The sequence below is a fragment of the Dendropsophus ebraccatus genome, chromosome 2, assembly GCF_027789765.1.
Source record: "Dendropsophus ebraccatus isolate aDenEbr1 chromosome 2, aDenEbr1.pat, whole genome shotgun sequence".
Classification (NCBI taxonomy): Eukaryota; Metazoa; Chordata; class Amphibia; order Anura; family Hylidae; genus Dendropsophus; species Dendropsophus ebraccatus.
Window position 1 is genome coordinate 207,401,278 of NC_091455.1, and position 17,871 is coordinate 207,419,148.

At 46.0% G+C, this 17,871-nt stretch overlaps 1 protein-coding gene across 3 annotated transcripts in view; it reads left to right on the forward strand.

Moving 5' to 3' along the window:
• The window catches only part of CRPPA (CDP-L-ribitol pyrophosphorylase A), a 129,905-nt gene that overhangs the window by 39,607 nt on the left and 72,427 nt on the right, over positions 1-17,871 (forward strand). For all 3 annotated transcript variants that reach the window (XM_069959335.1, XM_069959336.1, XM_069959337.1), the window contains exons 4-5: positions 4,237-4,341; positions 10,496-10,541. In XM_069959335.1, the coding sequence (XP_069815436.1) occupies positions 4,237-4,341; positions 10,496-10,541 (151 nt within the window). The remainder of the gene's footprint in view (positions 1-4,236; positions 4,342-10,495; positions 10,542-17,871) is intronic.

The following is a 17,871-nucleotide window of genomic DNA, read 5'->3' on the forward strand; positions in this document are numbered from 1 at the left end:
ATCCCCTGCCGCCAGAGCGTATACATCACCTGTTCCCCGCTCTGGCTTGCTTCGGGGCTCCTGGCGTCTTCATGTCCCGCTCAGCCAATCAGTGCGCTACTTCGGGGCAGCGCATTGATTTGCTGAGCAGGACGTGTCGGAAACCCCCAAAGCAAGCTGGAGCGGGGAGAAGGTGATGTATACGCTCCGGTGGCCGAGGTTTAACGGGGGGTGGGGGACTGGGGGACGGGTAGGGGGGCTGCTGACATACTCACAGCGGGATGTCTATCCCACTGCAAGTTTGTCTGCCCATAGAGTGTACAGGGCAGAGATCCGCAGCAGATATGTCCAGTGTGTTTTAACCCTTAGGGTGCATTCACATGTTCAGGATCAGCAGCAGATCTGCAGCAGATTTGATGCTGTGTTCAATTATTTAGATCAAATCTGCTGCAGATCTGCGGTGGATAGGGTGTGTGTGAAGCTACCCTTAAGGGGTTTTCTATATAAAACTTACTGTCCCTTTAGATACAGTACATCTGCCTGTTCCTTCTTTTCTGAATGACACCCTACATCTAAGCATTGTAAACAGTAGGATGTTATAATTGGAGGGGGGGGGGTACTCTCTGAAGAACTTTGTGATGTGGAATGTGAGACATGGAGCTATCAGCTTTCTCTTCCTCTTCTACATTGTTGATGATCTTCCCTCATCAGCGACACGATTGCTATCAGATAAAAATTTCCTTCCTATAGAGAGCAGGATAAACAGACTCCATGGAGGGGGCGGCCGCAGAGGCATTCTGACATTAAAGCTGGAACCAAAGGAAAGAAAGAGGAGAAATGTTTAATCAAAACAAGCACAAAACGGAACAGAGATTACAAACACTGGAAAGCGTAAAAAGTGCAAGGACATAGGGGTCACTTACGTATTACAGGGGTTAGTCAAGATTAGGAAAACATGGCGGCTTTCTTCCAGAACAGCACCTCCACTGTCTCCAGTTTGGGTGCAGGTTTTGCAATCCATTTCTATTGAAGTGAGTAAGGTGGAATTACAAACCATACCTTAAAGTGACTCTGTACCCACAATCTGACCCCCCCAAACCACTTGTACCATTAGATAGCTGCTTTTAATCCAAGATCTGTCCTGGGGTCCGTTCGGCAGGTGATGCAGTTATTGTCATAAAAACAACTTTTAATCCTGCAGCGCTGTGTCTAACGGCCGGGGCTTACATTTGTATATGCATTAGGCTGGCACACCCTCTCTGTCCTTCCTCCCCACCCTCCTCATCATTAGGAATGCTCCAAGCAGATTGCCTCCTATTCCCCACCTGTGTGTATAATGAACATGGGCTGGATCGTTAATACACCTGTGCAAAGCTCAAACAGCAGTAAATGTTCCTGGATCATTCCTAATGATGAGGAGGGTGGGAAGGAAGGACGGAGAGGTGGTGCCAGCCTAATGCATATACAAATGTAAGCCCCAGCCGTTAGACACAGCGCTGCACGATTAAAAGTTGTTTTTATGACAATGACTGCATCCCCTGCCGAACGGACCCCAGGACAGATCTTGGATTAAAAGCAGCTATCCGAAGGTACAAGTGGTTTGGGGGGGACAGATTGGGGGTACAGAGTCACTGTAACTGAGAACAGGAGGGCTGTTTCTGGGAGAAAGCGTCCATGTTTTCCTAATCCTGGATAACTCCTTTAAAGAGTTTATTGATTGTCTGTCCTCAGGATAGGCCATCAATATTTAATCAATGGGGTTCCGACACCCTAAAACCGCAGCTTACTGCTACTTAACACCATTCACTGCAATACAAGCTGAGCTGCAGTAACTCAGTATAGCCACAATACAATATATGGTGCTGTCTGATTGTTTCCATCTATATATATATCTATATATCTATATATATATATATATATCTAATATCTATATATTACATTACTGTAGATTTAATTGTACCATATCAGCAACTGTTCTCTGCGGTCAATGGGGAACGTAAACCTTCCTTTAGTCCATCGCAGACAATACCTTTAATGTGTCCCATTAATAAATTACAATCCATAGAGCCATCAAGTCACCCAGATCCTCAATCTCTGGACGGCTGTTTCCGATTCTTTTTTCTCTTATCCATGAAAAGAAAAGTTCCTTCACATATGAGGGCTTTAATTGTAAGCGGAACTGTCACTCGTCCCAGAGACACAGAGGCCAGGAGAGCTGCTATACAACTATCTAAGGAATGATAATGATAACATCCTAAACAATTCTGGGAGGGGTGGGATGTGTTTCACAGCTCGTATCTTATACTACTGGTGGTGACTGTAAATATTGTATAGAGTGTCCCAGCATCAGGGAAATATATTATCTTTTCTGCCTTATTATTTGTACAGTACTGTCCTATGTATAGGAATATAACTACTATAATACTGCCCCTATATACAAGAATATAACTACTATAATACTGCCCCTATATACAGGAATATAACTACTATAATACTGCTCCTATATACAAGAATATAACTACTATAATACTGCTCCCTATATATATGAATATAACTACTATAATACTGCTCCTATATACAAGAATATAACTACTATAATACTGCTCCTATATACAGGAATATAACTACTATAATACTGCTCCTATATACAGGAATATAACTACTATAATACTATCCCTATATACAATAATATAACTACTATAATGCTGCTCCTATATACAAGAATATAACTACTATAATACTGCTCCTATATACAAGAATATAACTACTATAATACTGCTCCTATATACAAGAATATAACTACTATAATACTGCTCCTATATACAAGAATATAACTACTATAATACTGCTCCCTATATACAAGAATATAACTACTATAATACTGCTCCTATATACAGGAATATAATTACTATAATACTGCTCCTATATACAGGAATATAACTACTATAATACTGCTCCTATATACAGGAATATAACTACTATAATACTGCTCCTATATACAAGAATATAACTACTATAATATTGCTCCTATGTACAAGAATATAACTACTATAATACTGCCCCTATATACAGGAATATAACTACTATAATCCAACAAGGGAGACAAAGAAGCTTGCACTCACCAAAAACCGCTGCGGTATAAGTCCGTTTATTTCGTCTGGATAGACCGAAGTGGGGAGGGGAAGTGGAAGCAGGGGCGTCCAGTGTACACTGGACGCCCCTGCTTCCACTTCCCCTCCCCACTTCGGTCTATCTAGACGAAATAAACGGACTTATACCGCAGCGGTTTTTGGTGAGTGCAAGCTTCTTTGTCTCCCTTGTTGGATTACTTACACTCTTGTTACAGCTTAGCACCCCTATGCTGCACACCGTAAGACTATTATCCTTACCATACATGTCCTAGCTCACGGGTGTACATGATACAACATTGGACTCTGGTGCTAACTCAGACCTTCTTCCCTCGTTGGATAACTACTATAATACTTCTCCTATATAGAAGAATATAACTACTATAATACTGCTCCTATATACAAGAATATAACTACTATAATACTGCCCCCTATATACAAGAATATAACTACTATAATACTGCTCCTATATACAAGAATATAACTACTATAATACTGCTCCTATATACAGGAATATAACTACTATAATACTGCGTTTCTCTATTCTTCATGTGTTGATCGTTTCTGATCTTTATAGTTATTGATACAGTTTCTGTTTTCTTCTGTTATGACAACACATGCAGCTCTGTACAATGCTTTCCTTGTTGGTTCAGTTGTATTATGTGTATCTTTATATCACTCACACGTCGCAGAGCTGACTTTGTTATGTATATCATATAACATATCATATGCATCATGAATGAGAGCTCAACCCAAGTTTTACCCTATCTGAATAACTTAGCTCTGACCATGTCGGCTCTGCTACATCCTCAGTGATTACGCTCCTGCTGACAGACGGTCGGGGTCCTGCCAAACCATCATGTTCTGTTGTATTGCATTATTCGTATTATTTTACACCTTTCTAGGCAGTAGCCAAGCTCAACACCTCCACCCCTGAGTAAGAGTGAACTCCCATCCGCAGCGCTGCCAGACTCCGCAATGATTCCTCGTAAAGCAGGGGGTTAGAGTCTCCGGAGCCTGGGGGATGGGAGTCTGCTCATGTCACTGATTCCAGACAGAAGTGGCGCAGATTCAGAAGAGACGGGCGGATTATTGTTAATTGTTTGACTTGTTTGCTTTCCCTCCGCAGTGCTCCGACCATGACCTGGATTTTGGCACGGAGTGCTTACATTTGGCTCTGGCCTATGGTAAGACACGGGCAAAGCTCCTGGACGGACCCCCTGACCTGTGGAAGGTAAATAGGACACTTGTACAGCGCTGGGGATTCTTTTGGCGCTATACAAATAAATATTATTATTATTCATCTTACATAACACTGCAGACCCAGAAGCGGCCCTGACATTGGTTCCAGTGTGGGCGCTTTAGATGCCACCCCCCGGGCTGCAGGGCAGGACACACTCTAATTAACCTGTGTATAGGTGGTTAGGTAGATGCGGCCACCTCAAAGTCAGTTGCTCAACGTGTGCAATCTATTGTTCCCTGCTTTCAACCGTTTTGCAGACTGTAATGTTTTACATAAAAGGTTTTTTTCACAAAAAATCTCTCTAATCAATTGGTGCCAGAAAGATATATAGATTTGTAATGTACTTCTATTAAAAAATCTCAAGTCACTTATCAGCTGCTGTATGTTGGTGTCCCACCAATGGTGTTTTTCTCTCTCTTATGCACCTGTCAAAAAGCATTTTTTGACTCAGGTTAACTGGATAAGATATTGAGTTTCTCCACTAGGTGCCAGTGTTTTGTATTCTTGTGTGTATTGCACAGCTTAAGTAAGTCATAAGTTAATGTTTTCATTTATTCTGTGCTAACCAATAGGAAATGCCCTTTTCTTTTCTACCTATCATCTTTCATCACTCATCCCCACCACTCACAGGCAAGTATACAGAAAGCGGAGGAGGAGTTTTACTGGTGGAGGAAGAACAGTTAGTTCTTACCAGATTCTCAAAGAGGAGTGACACAAGAGGCAATAGTTCCTGCAGAAGGTAAGCCAGGGCCTGGCTTATGCCAGGACCCCTGTCAGGGACAGAAGTGCAGTCTATTCTAGTCACGAGTGTGAAAAGATGCAGTTAGAGACCAATGCGTATTTTACTACAACCACTATATCTATTATGAAGTGCTAAGCACACCCAATGGAATCTAGTAGTAACCAAGGAACACCCTGACTCACGCCAGGAACACAACTACAAAGAGCAGGGCAGTATCCTGAACAAAAGAGGAACTAGCCTCAATAGGACAAAGCAGCCAGTACAGAAGGCCTACGTATCCCATCGTGCAGTGCAGGTAACTGGGAAACCTCAGACACCTAGCTACACCCAGATAACCACAGCTGGGGCTTGTACTACCCTACTGGGACGGGCTCTACAATAGCATGGGAAAGGTAGTCAGACACAGGAGGTGTTCAGACACAGTCTAAATACAAGTCCAAGTAACACTTCACTATTAAAGAGATATCTACTAAAGGTTCCGGCAGAGTACATAGCTACACTGGGTTGGGGATCCTCTGGCAAACTCCTCTCCTCTACTTTTTACTCTACAAGCACTGCTACAACTACCTTTCTTATCTTCTCTCAAGCACCTCCTTCAAGCACAAAGTTCAAGCACTCCAGTGTGTCAGGATTACTACTGTTATACTGAGAAGCCTTACAGTAAAGCAGTTATATTTTTATACTACCGGAACTGTCATGTCTGCATCGGCACATACACAAACACGACCGCACATTGTTTTTCCCCCTTCTGCGGGCGGCGGAACTGACAGTCAGGGTGGGTCCGCTACCGGGACTGCCGTGACAAGAGCCCTAGGGACCCGCAACAACCCAGAAGGTCACCGACCATTTGGGGAACACAGCCAGCCACTATACAAAACAGCTACCAACATCAGACCTGGCGTCACGATAACTACCATCACTGGCTGAGTAGTCACCACACTGTATGTATTGCAGGAAGTGGTGTATTCCTTCCAGTCTGACACAGTGCTCTCTGCTGCCACCTCTGTCCATGTCAGGAACTGTCCAGAGCAGCAGCAAATCACCATAGAAAACGATTTTTTAATATAAGTAAAATACAAAATCTTTGTCACTTTCTGGCACCAGTTGATTTGAGAGATTCAAACTGCATTTCCATGATAAAAATGCATTTTTCAGCTTATAAACCCAATTACAAAGTTTCTTAAAATCACCTGTACTATTGATTTCTGCAAAAAAAATTTTTAAACAACAGTGAAACTTTAAGGTGTATAGCTGCTGGTACTGTCGGATCTTCATGTCTTCATTCAGATGTATCTGGTTGCTTTGCCAGCTTCTTGATGAATAATTTAGCTATGATCTTCTGCTCCAGATCCCCTACATAAAATTAACCGCCAAGAACCACCACTAGGGGGAACAAACTGTATACAGCTTGTATAGAATTAAATTCAGCCCCCTATGAAATAGAAAGATGGGTAATAAGTGTAATACTATATAAAAGGTCAGAAGTGCCTGCCTGTAGCTAGCCAGCTTTTACAAAACGACAATACAGTATTTAGGATACACTTGCATGATGAGTATTGTATTTCTGCAACAGCTGGAGGGCCCCAGCTTAGGGGACACTGTTCTAAAGAAAATGCAATATGAACTCTCTGGGTTGTGTATTGGGTTGTGTCTTTGTTTGCCCCAGTTTTATTATGTGGAATCATGGCGCCTTATGATGCAGCATGCTGACTAGTGAGTTTGGTTATCCTGCCAGGATCTGTAGCTGCCATCTACTCCATGTCTGTCCTGTGTGTATTATAGCTGTGACTCACACACCCAGGGCACACGGGTACAACACACACAGGGTTATAGGCTTAGATCACGTCAGCTTTCCTGCTCTCAGCTGTATCCAGTATAGACAATGCTCTGTGAGCTCTAGACTGATAAATTATACATAGCTAGTCCTGCTCTCAGCTGTATCTAGTGTAGACAATGCTCTGTGAGCTCTACAGCCTGGACCCCAGACTGATACATTGTACATAGCTAGTTCTGCTCTCAGCTGTATCCAGTGTAGACAATGCTCTGTGAGCTCTACAGCCTGGACCCCAGACTGATACATTGTACATAGCTAGCCCTGCTATCAGCTGTATCCAGTGTAGACAATGCTCTGTGAGCTCTACAGCCTGGACCCCAGACTGATACATTGTACATAGCTAGTTCTGCTCTCAGCTGTATCCAGTGTAGACAATGCTCTGTACGCTCTACAGCCTGGACCCCAGACTGATACATTGTACATAGCTAGTCCTGCTCTCAGCTGTATCCAGTGTAGACAATGCTCTGTGAGCTCTACAGCCTGGACCCCAGACTGATACATTGTACATAGCTAGTCCTGCTCTCAGCTGTATCCAGTGTAGACAATGCTCTGTAAGCTCTATAGCCTGGACCCCAGACTGATACATTGTACATAGCTAGTCCTGCTCTCAGCTGTATCCAGTGTAGTAAATGCTCTGTAAGCTCTACAGCCTGGACCCCAGACTGATACATTGTACATAGCTAGGCCTGCTCTCAGCTGTATCCAGTGTAGACAATGCTCTGTAAGCTCTACAGCCTGGACCCCAGACTGATACATTGTACATAGCTAGTCCTGCTCTCAGCTGTATCCAGTGTAGACAATGCTCTGTAAGCTCTACAGCCTGGACCCCAGACTGATACATTGTACATAGCTAGTCCTGCTCTCAGCTGTATCCAGTGTAGACAATGCTCTGTGAGCTCTACAGCCTGGACTTATACATTGTACATAGCTAGTCCTGCTCTCAGCTGTATCCAGTGTAGACAATGCTCTGTGAGCTCTACAACCTGGAAACCAGACTCAGGGCCGTTCCCAGGCTTTCTGCTGCCTGAGGCAAACCCGGGCTGCCGCCGCCCCCAGCCCACCGCGCATTGATTGCAAACACCCCCCCCGGGCGCGGCTCCACTCCACACCACTGCGCAATCTTACTCCCGTCCCCCCGTCTCGCGCCGCTACACACGGCGGACGGCTGCGGCGCACGCACGCGACCAATCAGGGACAAGGCTGCTGGGCGACGTAGGACGGCGAACCCGGCAGTACGTGGGGACGCCGGGGAACGTGGGCGGCTGGATATGTGGTGAGGCTGTGACTGCTGCTGTCATTTTAGCTTAGTTAAACTTAACTAAAATGACAGCGGTGAGGATCTTGTAAATCAGCTGGTGCCAGAAAGTCTCAGAGATTTGTAATTTACTTCTATAAAAAAAAATCTTAAGCCTTCCTGTACTTTTCAGGGGCTGTATTAAAGGGGTATTCCCCCCAAAATTATTTTTGCATTAATATGCTGCCCACCCGTAGCTTTCCATCTTTCTAATATAAATGTATTAAGGATTCTGCACAGTTTTGCTGTTATCCAGCTGCATTCACCCCCACGGATTGCAGAGAATCATCAGACCTCAGTCCACTCCGACACGCTCCCTGCTCCTGGCCCCCACCCTCCGAGACGGCATCACGTGTCCTCAGTCCCAGCACAGTGTAGTGACTGAGAACACTGATGCAGTGGCTGCTGTTAGAGAGGGAGACAGTCATCAGCGCAGCTGTCACTGTCTCCCACTCTAACAGCAGCCACCCGGTCACCCCCAGCCCAGAGCTCACCCCGTGTCCAGAGCCTCCCGGCGCACCGTCCAGCACTCACCCGCAGCACACAGCCCCCCGTCCCACAACCAACCGCCCCCCATCACCCGTAGCATCCCTCACTCACCCGCGGCATAGCCTCCGCACTCACACGCGGCACCCCCACAGAAGCTCCGCCCCCGCAATCGCCCACGACAAGCTCCGCCCCTTGAAATCGCCCGAGGAAAACTCCGCCCCTCCGATCGGCCGCGGCAAGCTCCGCCCCCCCTATCACCAGCGGCACCCGACCCGCGATCACTGCCCAACCCCTCCACCGCACGATCACCAAGCGCCCTCCCCCTTTCTGATCAGTCATGGGGCACCACCTTCACCCGCGGCACTCACCATCTCAGCTCTGCTACTTGGTCAGTTCCATCTCAGCTCTGCTACACCTTCACCCCAACTCAGCTCTGCTACACCTTCACCCCCAACTCAGCTCTGCTACACCGTCACTTCCAACTTAGCTCTGCTACACCAACAACGCCATCTCAGCTCTGTTACACCATCACCGCCATCTCAGCTCTGTTACACCTTCCCCCCAACTCAGCTCTGCTACACCGTCACCCCCAACTCAGCTCTGCTACACCGTCCTCCCCAACTCAGCTCTGCTACACCGTCCTCCCCAACTCAGCTCTGCTACACCGTCACCGCCAACTCAGCTCTGCTACATTGTCATCCCCAACTCAGCTCTGCTACACTGTCACTTCCAACTCAGCTTTGCTACACGACACTGCCATCTCAGCTCTGCTACACTGTCATCATCTCCTTCATTGTCTCAGCTCTGCTACTTCACCATCATCAGGCAGAAGCATTGCATGATGGGAAATGTAGTTTCCTATCTTGGTTATAGATCGGCTTTTAGAAAAACTTGTAACTCAGGAACAGCAGCAGCTAAAAAGATGGGAGACGTCTCAAAATACTCAGGGGGACTTGGTGAGTAAGACCAGCTAGGTTTGGGAGCATTACATTTTTTTAGCTCTTGGGGGGAATACCCCTTTAACAGCTGCTGCTGCCCTAGGCACTAAACCTGAAGACGCCCCATCTTCACGCATTTATTGGCGATACCAGACCTGACCAATACCACCATACCCCCCACCCCCCTGGAAAAGACACCAGATTTACTGGCAAGTATGAACGGGAGGAGGGAAACTAAAAAAATAAAAACTAAAAAAATTTTGTTTTTTCTGACGCCCTGCTCCCTGGTGCTGCCCCCCTGCAAGGTGCCTAGTGGTAAATACGGCCCTGGCTGTATGTCCTGCAGGAAACGGTAATGCTTTCAAGCCTGGAGAGCAGGAAAGGTTTTCTATGGGAATTTGCTACTGCTGTGGACAGTTCCTGACATGGACAGAGGTGGCAGCAGAGAGCACTGTGTCAGACTGGAAAGAATCCTGCAGGACATACAGCAGCTGATAAGTACTGGAAGACTTGAGATTTTTAAATAGAAATAAATTACAACTTTCTGGCACTTTCTGGCAACAGTTGATCTGAAAGAACTTTTTTGGGTAAACAACCCCTTTACTAAGTCTAAAAGGATCCAAAGTCATAGCCTCATTGCATCATATAACACCGCCACCCATCATCCCTTGCTCATCAGTGGAAAGTGGAAACATGTCACCCCATTGTTAATAAGAAAGATTTTACGAGACAACAGATGGAATAAATGATTGGGGAAAGGCGTTGACAATAGAGAGCGCTGCTGTGGGGCATTACTGACGCTAATCCTTCCTGTCCCCTGTAATTAATGCCGTTCATTTGTGCTCTAGGTGACCTATAAAAGAGATTTATATACAGCGGAATCAATCATAAAGGGTAAGTGATTATAACTCCTCCCACTGCTTCTTATTATACACTCAAGACTTCCTATTAACTCTTATAAGGAATGTTTTATTGCGTAATATTAGTGTTAGAATTGATTAATTTAAGGGCTATGTACATAGGAGCAGTATCATAGTAGTTATATTCCTGTATATAGGAGCAGTATTATAGTAGTTATATTCCTGTATATAGGAGCAGTATTATAGTAGTTATACTCTTGTATATAGGAGCAGTATTATAGTAGTTATATTTTTGTATATAGGAGGCAGTATTATATTAGTTATATTCTTGTACATAGGAGCAGTATCATAGTAGTTATATTCCTGTATATAGTAGCAGTATTATAGTAGTTATATTCTTGTATATGGGGGCAGTATTATAGTATTATATATAGGAGCAGTATTATAGTAGTTATATTCCTGTATATAGGGTGCAGTATTATAGTAGTTATATTCTTGTATATAGGAGCAGTATTATAGTAGTTATATTCTTGTATATAGGAGCAGTATTATAGTAGTTATATTCCTGTATATAGGGGGCAGTATTATAGTAGTTATATTCCTGTATATAGGGGACAGTATTATAGTAGTTATACGAACTGGAGAGAATGGAACGGCTGCACATCCCATCTATGGCTGATACTAATGCCCCTAGGCCTATATTAAAAATCAACACCAGAGTGTCTGTATATGAATTGATCAAGCCATATTGCCCCGTGTACCACCGCGCAGGTCCTCTGGTCCACGCGGGTCTCTACGCTAACGTCAACCCCGCAAAGCGTGCACATGCAGGGAAGGGAGGCCATGGAACGGCCCTGCAACCCCAATGTCACAGGACCAGACCCAAAAAGCCCCACCAAAACCCAGCCAGCACCACCGGCGGGGAAGGCTGCCCCCAAACGACACAAGTATGGATATGGGTGTGGGTGTTTGTGGGTCTGGTCCTGTGGCATGGGGGTCGCAGGGCCGTCCCATGGCCCCCGTTCCCTGACTGTGCGTGCCTGCGGGGTTGGTGGCCACTGACTGGCACGGTGTGGACTTAGTGTAGGGACCCATGTGTATCAGATACTGGCACGAGGTACATGGGGCAGTATGGCTTGATCAATTCATACACAAAATTCTGATGTGTTTTTTATTTAGCCTAGCGGCACTAGTATCAGCCATAGGTGTGAGGTGCAGCACTCTGTTTCTTCCCTGAACCGCATTATAGTAGTTATATTCTTGTATATAGGGAGCAGTATTATAGTAGTTATATTCTTGTATATAGGAACAGTATTATAGTAGTTATATTCTTGTATATAGGGGGCAGTATTATAGTAGTTATATTCTTGTATTTAGGAGCAGTATTATAGTAGTTATATTCTTGTATATAGGGAGCAGTATTATAGTAGTTATATTCCTGTATATAGGAGCAGTATTATAGTAGTTATATTCTTGTATATAGGAGCAGTATTATAGTAGTTATATTCTTGTATTTAGGAGCAGTATTAGGATGTATTGTAGAATTCTTATTGTTCTCTTTTGCTCTCACTGTCTTCTCGCTGCTTCGGGCCTCTGCAGTTGTTGGTGCTGCGGTTCGGCCTTGACCTGTGTTCTGCAGTTAATCTGTGACCTGGAATGTCAGCTCCTCGGGCCGCGTCTTGTTCTCTTTTACACTTTGACAAGCTTTTGTTTTTACATTTGTCAGTTCTTTTCAGGATTTGTGATGACTTCAATTTTTTACCCAAGCCCCTGCAAAATATTTCTGATGACCGAGAGGCGGCGTCTGGAGGGTTTATGCTTTTAGTGCTTTTACATTTTTTTCTTTTTCTTTTTTTGTTCCTGCTTTGATGGTTCTACCCGAGATTATTTTACTTTGATTTTTCATCTTAAGCCTGTAACCCACAGAGATGAACAATGAATGATTCCTGCTTTTATTCTATTCTATCCATCATCATAGGTTATCTTTTCCCAGTTTGGCTTCTTTTACGTGATCTTTTTGAGATTTTTAGTCTGTAAGATGTTGACTCAGTTTCCTATTACTTACCAGTTATGGCTATGCGCAGACGCTGTAAGAGACCGGCCATTCTGTGACCCGGCCGGTCTCTGCAAAGATCATCTCGGATGATCTTTAGCCCCGCAGAGTTCTGATGCAAGCGCATCCGTGTGCACCCGTATTAGAACTCTCCACTGCCCACTATGGAGTGTGCGGACGGAGCCTGCACTGACAGGGTTTTCTGCGGCCGCTATTCAATGAATAGCGGCCGCAGAAAACTGACATGTCAGTCGTTTGTGGCGCCGCTAGGGATCCCAGCCGGAGCGTATACTATGTGTATACGCTCCAGCCGAGATACCATACACAGAAACGTATCTTTCCTTGATAATCACAGCCGTTGTATAGCGGCCGTGGTTTAACAAAAACATACGTTGTCTTAACATAGCCTAAGGCTATGTTCACACAACGTATATTTTATAAAATCACGGCTTTGATTTACTTCTTCGTTTATGGGATCCTGGCCGGAGCGTACACACATAGTATACGCTCCGGCTGGGATCTCTAGCGGCGCCACAAAAATGTCATTTTTTTGCGGGCGCTATTCAATGAATAGCGGCCGCAGAAAACTCTGTCAGTGCGCAATATGGGCTCCGGCCGCACGCCCCATAGTGTGCAGTGAAAAGTTCTGATGCGGGCGCGGCCGAAAAGATCATCTGGCCGGTACTGCAGTACCGTCCGGGATGATCTTTTCAGAGACTGGCCGTTCCGTGACCCAGCTGGGTCACGGAACGGCCGGTCTCTTATAACGTGTGAACATGGCCTAAGACAGTATGACACCAAATGATTATCGTAGAAATATGTAGAAGACGGCACTTCCGTGGCGGTGGTGCTCGAGGTGAGAAAAATGTTCAGATATTAGGAAGAGCCCGGCACTCACCAAGTAGATTATGCTTCTTTATTGTAGTGTAGCATACCTCCCAACCGTCCCGGATTTCGCGGGACAGTCCCGTTTTCGGGGTGCTGTCCCGCAGTCCCGGAACGGCCCCCGTGTCCCGCAATATATGTGGCCCCAGCGAAAAAAACAATAAACCAGTAACTCACCTGTCCTCCGGTCCCAGCAGCTCCTCTCCCGGCAGAGCGCGCACTCCCGTCATCCTCCGGGGCGGGCAGTGGTGTACGAGTCACTGACAGTATCGGAAGTGATTCATATAGAGGCTGCAGGTCACTTCCGGCACAGTCAGCGTCTCTATACCCCGCTGCCCACCCCGGAGGATGACGGGAGTGCGCGCTCTGCCGGGAGAGGAGCTGCTGGGACCGGAGGACAGGTGAGTTACTGTTTTTTTGTTTTTTCCGCTGGGGCCACACTAATGGGGGGTATTGGCTACTCTGTGGGGCGCTATATGGGGGCATTGGCTACTATGTGGGGCACTATATGGGGGCATTGGATACTATGTGGGGCACTATATGGGGGCATAGGCTACTATGTGGGGCTCTATATGGGGGCATTGGCTACTATGTGGGGCACTATAATGGGGGATTGGATACTATATAGGGCATTTTTGGGGGGATTGGATACTATATAAGGCACTATTCAGTCAGCAGCATGTGGTGACTGTAGGGGAGTGGCTATGGAGGGTTGCTATGGGGGCGTGGCTATGGAGGGTCGCTATGGGGGCGTGGCTATGGGGACCGCGGCGCACATGTCCCTCTTTGCTCTTTGCAAAAGTTGGGAGGTATGGTGTAGCAAACATATGGTACAAGGACGCGTTTCGGCCAAGCATGGCCTTCATCAGCTTAGGGGTGTACAATGCAGTGAGGTCACCAACAGGTATATATACATAACAAAAAACCGCCAAAGTATATGGGCGGGGCCAACGTGATGACGTCACAGAGTGGGCGTGGCCAACGTAAAAACGTCAGGAAGTAAACAATATGGGGAAAACATCAATGGGAATAGAAGGGGAGTAACATAGTAAACAATGGGACATGTGTCACGTGATAATGAAGAGTATACACTGCAAGGAAGTACATATAAACATAAACAAACATGTTGCTAGAGACGGCAAATAATAATATCTTAAAGCAGGTCAAGGGGGAGTGGTACAGAGCGGGCCAGTTGCTCCGATCGCAAAGTAAAGTTCATGAGGGAGAGCCATGTTACAGCGCTGCTGTCAGTGAACGGAGTGTGCCCGTCGGCGCATGGGCATGGGTGCGCGGATCGGGCTGCTTGTGACAGTCAGCTGCTCGGCGAAAACAGGAGATGCGGGACATCCAGATGCAACAGAGGAGTGTGGATATGCCAATGTCGGGCTCAGTCTTATGCTAAGCAGAGTCCTGGTACCGCGATGGAGCTGGTAGTCACCATGAAGAGTTCATAAATGTTCCGAGGGCTACGATCTGCTTTAGGATGTGGAGTAGGACGGGGGACAAGTGTGGCGGACACATAGGAGGCGGTGCGTCCACCTCAAGGCTATAAGTAGAGCACATATAGATACATAGTAGGCGTAACATATAGTAAACAGCAGTATATACAATATGTACAATATATACAAGAGTTACAATAATATACGAATAGGCATAACATGTTTTATACAGGCCATATGTAGGGCAGATAAAGATACTAGATAGCGAGAGGATCACAGCAGCTACAATAGTAAGATAGGCAAGGGGTCGTACCTGGTACATCATCAGCTGAAAATCATAATAGGGTCGAGGGAGTCTCAAGATGCTTGGAGTGCCTGTAAGGCAGAAAGGAAGCAGTCAGGTATATGAGAATAAGTTAGGAGATGATGCTAGATAGCTCGTATTCCCTGTTCAGCCCCCTGGGAGTGAGAGTTTGCAGAGTGTGTATCCAATATGCTTCTCGTTTTTGAAGCAGTTTTTTGAGATTGCCACCCCTCTTGGGTACTCTAACTTGTTCCAGTACCTGGAACATAATGTCCACAGCACCCTGAGCTGAATTCATAATTCTGCAGTTTCATCATATCTGCTAAAAGTGTATTGTTTCTCCTTGAGGAGAGCGTCATAAAGACGTGTGAAGACTTAAAGGCCGTTCATCCTCCACTGGGAGTTCTGGGAAGAAGGATATGCAGCTCTCTTACACCACCCTGTTATGGTAGCTTTCCCTTAAAGGGGGATTTGTATCTTAGCATGTTACCCTCTATCCATAGGATAGGGCATAACAGGCTGATGGCTGGGGGCCTGACGGCCAGGACCACATCCGATCATGAGACTGAAAAGAAAAGAAGGACACAATCACCAATGAAGTGATTGGATTGCTCACCAGACCTGCGTAGTGCGCTTCTTTAAAGGGGTACTCCAGAGAAAAATTGTTTTTTAATCAGCTGGTGTCAGAAATTTACACAGATTTGTAAGGGTCCATTTACACAGAAAGATTATCTGCCCAAGATTTGAAACCAAAGCCAGAAACAGACTATAAACTGAAATCATGTCATAAAGGAAAGCTTGAGATGTTTCCTGTTTTCAAATCCATTCCTGGCTTTGGCTTCAAATCTTTAGCAGATAATCTGTCAGATAATCTTTCTGTGTAAATTAACTAAATTTCAGCTGCTGTATGTCCTGCAGAAAGTGGTGTATTCTTTCCAGTCTGACACAGTGCTCTCTGCTGCCACCTCTGTCCATGTCAGGAACTGTCCAGAGTAGGAGAGGGTTTCTATGGGGATTTGCTGCTGCTCTGGACAGTTCCTGACATGGACAGAGGTGGCAGCAGAGAGCACTGTGTCAGACTGGAAAGAATACACCACTTACTGCAGGACACACAGCAGCTTATAAGTACTGGAAGACTGGAGATTTTTAAATAAAAATCATTTACAAACCTTCATAACTTTCTGACACCGGTTGATCTGAAAAAAATATTTTTTGGGCCAGCTTGTTATCTTCTATTCTATAGATGGAAGATAAGCTGAGGTAGAAATACCCCTTAAGGCTACACACACACGCCGGATCCGCAGCGAGTCATCGTGCTGCGTATTTGCAGCGAGACTCGCTGTGGATCCAGGCCCTATTCTGTGCTGCTGAGGGGGCGATGGGGGCAACAGGGGGGGGGGGCGGCCAGGCTATACTATACCGGGTCCCTGCTCCTGCCCCGAAGCAAGCAGGAGCGGGGAGCCGGTAATGTATAATCTCCGGTGACCAGGGGGGTTGATGGGGCGTGCTGCAGACAAAATCGCAGCAGGGATGTACAACTCTGCTGCGATTTTGTCTGCCATTGAAAGAATAGGGATGGGATTCTCAGTGAGTCTCGCTGCAAATACGCAGCGAGATGACTCGCTGCGGATCCGGCAAGTGTGTTTGTAGCCTTAAAGTCAGTGTCTTAGAACATGACTGGGGATACATGCCAAGCCAGGAATCTCTCCAGAAGGAAAGGTTACCCATCTGTAGACAGCTGTTTCATCATACGCTAATAATTCACACGCTGCATTCATAATACTGCTATTTCACTATGGCTTCAATCCCAGGTACATCCAGAGCTGAATTTATAACTCTGCACGTCTGCAACTATATGGATAGCTAATTGAGGAATATGTTGCTGGTCCCATAGGGCTGCATTCTAAGGGAATGTTATTGGGTGATCCAGGCTGATGATGGTTTCCAGGCTGATGATGGTGTCCAGGCTGATGATGGTGTCCAGGCTGATGATGGTGTCCAGTCTCATGATGGTGTCCAGGCTGATGATGGTGTCCAGTCTGATGATGGTGTCCAAGTCTGATGATGGTGTCCAAGTCTGATGATAGTGTCCAGGCTGATGGTGGTGTCCAGTCTCATGATGGTGTCCAGGCTGATGATGGTGTCCAGTCTGATGATGGTGTCCAAGTCTGATGATAGTGTCCAGGCTGATGGTGGTGTCCAGTCTCATGATGGTGTCCAGGCTGATGATGGTGTCCAGTCTGATGATGGTGTCCAAGTCTGATGATAGTGTCCAGTCTGATGATAGTGTCCAGGCTGATGGTGGTGTCCAGGCTGATGATGGTGTCCAGGCTGATGATGGTGTCCAGGCTGATGATGGTGTCCAGGCTGATGGTGGTGTCCAGTCTCATGATGGTGTCCAGGCTGATGATGGTGTCCAGTCTGATGATGGTGTCCAAGTCTGATGATAGTGTCCAGGCTGATGGTGGTGTCCAGGCTGATGATGGTGTCCAAGTCTGATGATAGTGTCCAGGCTGATGGTGGTGTCCAGTCTCATGATGGTGTCCAGGCTGATGATGGTGTCCAGTCTGATGATGGTGTCCAAGTCTGATGATAGTGTCCAGGCTGATGGTGGTGTCCAGTCTCATGATGGTGTCCAGGCTGATGATGGTGTCCAGTCTGATGATGGTGTCCAAGTCTGATG